The 5218-nt window shown below is 70.3% G+C and overlaps 3 protein-coding genes across 4 annotated transcripts in view; all 3 read right to left on the bottom strand.

Annotated features, from left to right (window-relative positions):
* CHRNB2 (cholinergic receptor nicotinic beta 2 subunit) overlaps positions 1-721 on the bottom strand; it is a 23534-nt gene extending 22813 nt beyond the window's left edge. The window contains exon 1 of the mRNA XM_035346636.1: positions 712-721. The gene's annotated coding sequence lies outside the window, so the exon portion shown is untranslated. The remainder of the gene's footprint in view (positions 1-711) is intronic.
* AQP10 (aquaporin 10) lies at positions 30-1115 on the bottom strand. 2 transcript variants are annotated; one of them, XM_035346637.1, is made up of 4 exons: positions 883-1115; positions 631-749; positions 339-556; positions 30-267 (listed from the first exon to the last, which is right to left on the bottom strand). In XM_035346637.1, the coding sequence occupies exons 1-4, from the start codon at positions 1082-1084 to the stop codon at positions 69-71; spliced, it is 738 nt and encodes a 245-aa protein (XP_035202528.1). In that variant the 5' UTR covers positions 1085-1115; the 3' UTR covers positions 30-68. The 2 variants fall into 2 exon arrangements, with proteins under 2 accessions (XP_035202528.1, XP_035202529.1); XM_035346638.1 differs by having other exon boundaries at positions 30-264.
* A 1602-nt stretch (positions 1116-2717) lies between these two features.
* HAX1 (HCLS1 associated protein X-1) lies at positions 2718-4719 on the bottom strand. The gene is given in 7 exon segments (XM_035346465.1): positions 2718-2832; positions 2923-3067; positions 3159-3309; positions 3397-3512; positions 3596-3641; positions 3752-3867; positions 3972-4719. Coding segments are annotated over 6 exon segments (1296 nt in total). The 3' UTR covers positions 2718-2832; positions 2923-2948.
* Positions 4720-5218: the final 499 nt, after the last annotated feature.

Here is a 5218-nt window from a genome sequence, read left to right as displayed (position 1 = left end):
GCCCCCCAGCACAGACACGCGGTGCCCGCATCGGGGTTCCTTTATTGGGGCCGCGCCGCTGCCCGGTGTCACTTGTCCCAGGGCCCGGCTCCCAGGGGGATGGTGGTGCTGCTGCTGCTGCCGCCGTCCCCCTTGGCCCCCCGGGCACCGCCGCCGCCGTTCTCCGCCGGGTGGTGGAAGGCCACGAGGAGCTGGTAGAGCGCCGTGCCCACGGCCGCCCCCAGCAGCGGGGCCACCACCGGCACCCACCACCAGGCGTTGTCCCTGCTGGGGACCGGGGCAGCATGGGCGCGGGGGCGTCCGTGCTGCCCCCCGTTCCCCGTGTCCCCCCTACCCACCTGAAGACCTCCGCGCCCCAGCCCGCCACGTAGGTGAAGAGCCGGGGCCCGAAATCCCGCGCGGGGTTCATGGGGCAGCCGCAGTTGGAGCCCATGGAGACCTCGATGGAGAAAACCAGCAGGGCCACGGCCACCGGCTCCAGGCCCTCGGGGACGCCCTTGTTGCGGGTGTCGGTGATGGCCAGGATGCCCACGATCAGCAGCGCCGTGCCCATCACCTGCGGGGCCGGCACGGCAGCTCAGCGCCACGGGGGCCAGCACCCCGGCGGGGGGCCGCGGGGCTGGCACCCACCTGGTCCAAGAAGCCATTGGAGAGGGAGAGGTACTTGGCGGGGTACGTGGCGAAGATGGAGGCGGTTTCCAGGGGGCCGGAGGCGGCGAGGGTCCCGTTGCTGTAGAACTGGATGGCGTCTGCCGGGCACAGCCAGTGCACCGCGGTGACCCCTCGGTGCAGGGCACATGCGGAGCCAGGACCCCGGCAGCACGCCCGCCTCGTGCACACCCTGTCCCCACAGAGCCGGGGTGCATGTGGGCTTCTGCATACCATAGTACAGGGCGTAGACGGCTCCGGCGGCGATGAAAGATCCCAAGGTCTGCACGGCCACGAAAATGGGAAATTTCCACAGCGGGAGCTGCCCCAGCAGGCACATGCAGAGGGAGAAAGCTGGGTTCAGGTGAGCCCCTGCAACAGAATGGGGAAGAGGGGCTGGGAGCTGGGGACCTGAAGGATCCGGAGCCGGCAGCATCCTGGTGCTGGGGGGGTGAGCGTAGGGAGCGCAGAACAGAGCCCCCGCAGCAGCGCAGGGACCCCAGCCTCACCAGAGACTCCCCCCGCTGTGTAGATGGCCACCATGACCGCCAGGGCACCCGCCAGGTAGGAGGTGAGGATGTTCCCCTTGGTCCCGGAGCTGGTGACCATCTGCGCCGAGCCGCTCAGCGTGATCAGCTGGGGGAGAGGGGCACAGCTCCACCACCGCCTCTGCACCCCCGGCCCCTCGCTGAGCCCCTGCGCAGCACCCGCGGTCCCCGCGCTGCGGGCACGGTCGGGACCAACACCGCCCCGTGCCACGCGCTGCCCCGGTGCCTCTTCCCCTGCAGTCTCGGTGGTTTTGTGTGGTTGGGCGCGGGGCTCCCCATTTTCTGGGCTCCAGCTGCCCACACGGGACAGGCCAGGCAGGGCTGTGTTTACTGCCCTCGCTCACATTTTTGATGATGAGGGAAAATTATTATCAGTAACTGAGTCATCTGCTTCTGCAGGGAGACCTCGGGGCTGGGGGGTGCTGGCAGAGCTGCGGTGCCAACGTTCACCGCTGCTGGATCCGTCCCAAGTGCCCAGCGCAGCTCTGGAGCCCAACCTTTGCCTGCCTCGGGGCAGGAGGTGTCAAGGCACGCGTTGCCCAGCTCTGCCCCCTCAGGCACACGTGGCAGCACCCGCTCCCTTATCGCGTCGGAGCGCCCGCAGCAGAGGGTGCATCGGGCATCGTGGGACCAGGGTTCACGCCGGAGGTGAGGCGGGTTTGGGGTCACTGTCAGTCACGGCACAGCCACCCCCCCAGGCAGCCCCATCCCGTCCCCATCCCAGGGCGCAGCGCAGCCGCGGGGCTGCAGGACCCCAGCGGTGGCCGCCCCGCGCTCGGCCCCGTCCCCAGCCCACCCGCAGCCCCCGTGCCCCGCTCACGATGAGCACGAAGACGGCCAGCAGCTCGGCCAGGCACTCCCGCAGGAGCCGGTTCCGGACACGGAGCAGGGCCTGGGCCCTCTTCAAGAAGGACGCGGAGCCCATGGGGCCGGCCAGGCAGGGGCAGTGGCAGCAGCACTGGCTCCCTGGGGCATTTTATGAGCCCCGGGCTGGGGTGGGTGATAACGTGCAGACTTTACACCAATCAGGGCTGCGAGCTGCAGCGGGGAGACGCCTCGCAGGGACCAGAGTCCCGCGTGGGGCCGTGGGCAGCAGCCGCGTCCCTGCTGCCACCTGTCCCTGCCTGTGGTGCTGGAGCCCCCTGAGGATTCCCCGGTGGCTGCGGGGCACTGAGTCCTGGCTCGTGTAAGTCCGCGCTGCCCCGCGTCCCGGTGTGGGAGCCTCCCCAACTGGAGAGCCGCAGCTTCCCTCCGCCGGGTCCCTTCCCAAGCCACAGCCGCAGGCAGCGCTAATGAAAAGGCCTTGGAAGTGCTCCCAGGGCCCTCGAGAAGGGCCCGCGGGAGGCGATGAAGCAGGAGAGGGAGGCGGGCAGGGAGCAGTGCGGGCACGGGGCCAGGGCAGAGGAGCCCTGCGGGTATCTGTGCCCGCAAGGCAGGCCCCGGATCTGCAGTGCGACCCCCACCTCCAAATCTGGGGGGTCCCAGCCCACCCCGTGCCCGAAGGAGCCTCGCACGTCACCGTTAGCATAAACAGACTTTATTGCTCTGTACACATTTACACGCTCGCCCCCAAAACATGGTGGTGCCGCGGGGCACCCCCAGCACAGCCGTCGCGTCCCAGCAGGACCCGGCCCACCTGCGAGGAAAACGGGCGGTGAGAAGGGGCTGTGCCCACCCCGGGCAGGGCCAGGCAGCCCCCCCGGTGCCCCCGTGCCCCTCTCACGTACAGGGGTGGCCAGCGGGAGGGCAGGGCTACCAGCCGGAGAACCAGCGGCGGAAGAAGGTGCCCAGCACGGACGAGGGGTCGCTCAGGGTGGGAGCGTGGAGCTCGTCCTGCTGCGGCCACGTGCCTGCGAACTGCGCCAGGTCCCCTGGAGAGCAGGGGGGGGGAGCTCGATCGCAGGGCGCCGTCCTGCTCCCCTCACCCATCCCCTGTGCTCCCCCCCTCGGCGCCCCACTCACGGTCATCCACGTTGAGCAGCTCCTCGCGGTAGTCCTTGCCCTGCCCGTCCTCCTTGGTGGTGGTGACGAAGGTCTGGTCGCCCCTCCGGAGGGTGACGGCTGTCTTGCGGCAGCCGTGGCTGTCCTGCACGGTGCGGCGCTCCTCCACCGCCTGCACGGGGCACCCGCACGGGATCACGGGGCACCCGCACGGGGTCACGGGGCACCCACGCCATGGCACGGGGCCGAGCACACTCACCCCATCAGGCAGCGTCACTTTGGTGACGGAGACGCTCTTGAAGTAGGAGCGGGGCTGGGGCTCATCGGGCCTCAGGAGGGTGCCCAGCCCCATGGAGGACGCCTACGAGTCCAGATCTGGGGGGTGGACGCGCGGTGAGCATGGGGAAGGGGCGCCCGGCCCTGACAATCCCCCCACCAGCTGCACCCCCTGCACCCACCTCGGTCCTCCCTGCGCTCCGGAGGGGCCGGGGCAGCGTCCTCCAGCTGCAAGGCAAAGCAGGAGCCGGTCACCGGAGCCCAGGGCCGGGGCCCGGGGGGGCTCCTCCACCTGAGGCCCCCCCCGGCAGGGCAGCTCCTCCCCCCCCCCCACGCACCCCCGGGAGGGGGCTCCAGGGCCGGGCAGGGTCTCGGGGGCCCTCGGGGCCGTCCGGGTGTTTCAGCATCGAGTCGCGCGGCGGCCGCCCGGGGCCGAGGCCGGGCAGGGGGGGCTCTGCGGGGCACAACCGGGGGCAAGGGGCGGGTTGAGGCCGGGCCTCGGGGCTCCGCCAAGCCCCCCCCCTTCCCCCCCGAGCCCAGCCCCGGTCCCGTTCCCAGCTATGGCCGGGGGGAGCCCGGCCCAGGCTCCCCCGAAGGCGCCCAGGAGCTCGCCCGCGTCCCGGAGCAGCTCCTCGAGGGCGCCGCCGGGGCCGGGGCCGAAGCCGAAGCCATCGGGGGGCTGCGGCGGCCGGGGGAGGCCCTCGGCGGCCTCGTCCCCGGCCTCGTCCCGCGGCGGTCCCGGGGCCTGCGGAGGGGGGGCTGAGACCGGGAAAGGGGGTCCTGGGGGGGGGGGGGGGGGGGGATCCCGAGCCCGTCCCGGTACCTGTGGCCCCCCGGGAGCCCGAAGAAGCCGCGGAAGGCGTCCTAAAAGCCCACCGGGCCCGGCCGCAAAGCGCCGCTGCCGCAAAGCGCCCCCGGGGCCGGGACCGGGGCTGGGACACGGCCCGGGGCCTCCCCGCACCCCCTCGCCACGGCCCGGCCCGGCCCCGGCGCTTCTGGGGAGGGGTCCTGGGGCCTGCCGGGGGCCGCAGCCCCAGTAACACACCAGTGACACCAGCAGGCCCAGTAGCACCAGTAACAGCGGTAACACAGCAGCCACCCCAGCAACACCAGTGGTCCCAGTAACACCAGTAGCCCCAATAACACCACCCGCAGCTCCAGTAACACCAGTAACCCCAGTAACACCACCAGCAGCCCCAGTAACACCACCAGCAACCCCAGTAACACCACCAGCAACCCCAGTAACCCCAGTAACAGCAGCAGCAGCCCCAGTAGCGCACCAGTAACCCCAGTAACACCAGAGCATGCCCCCCGAGGCAGAGGCAGGGGGAGCAGGGCCAGGCGGTGACGTCCCTGTGCTGGGAGCCTGGGGGGGGGGGGCGAGGGGAGAAGGGTCCCAGTGGGGGGATCCCAGGGGGGCCGGGGCCAGCGCTGCCCCCCCCGGGGCACAGGGAGGGATGAGAAAGGACACACGTCGCTTTGTGATCTTTATTCTCTTCAGTAAATAACCCCCACGGGGGCTGCAGTTGAAGTGAGCGGATTGAACTGAAAAATACAAGATCTGGACTGCATAGAAAAAAAAAAAAAAAAAAAAAAAAAAACCAAAAGTGAAGGAGAAGCAGGGGATACTTACAGCGTGCGGGGGGCAGGGCCTGCGCTCGGGGCCCGCGGAGGGAGAACAGAAAATGGGGGGGGGCCCTCCCCAGCTCCTGGGGTGGTCGCAGAGAGCAGCGGGGCGGGGGCACGGAAATGAGAGAACTACAGGACGGCGTGGGGTTTTTGTTTTTATATACAAGACACATTTA

The sequence above is a fragment of the Oxyura jamaicensis genome, chromosome 25, assembly GCF_011077185.1.
Source record: "Oxyura jamaicensis isolate SHBP4307 breed ruddy duck chromosome 25, BPBGC_Ojam_1.0, whole genome shotgun sequence".
Taxonomy (NCBI): domain Eukaryota; kingdom Metazoa; phylum Chordata; class Aves; order Anseriformes; family Anatidae; genus Oxyura; species Oxyura jamaicensis.
This window is presented reverse-complemented; position numbering and strand designations above follow the sequence as displayed.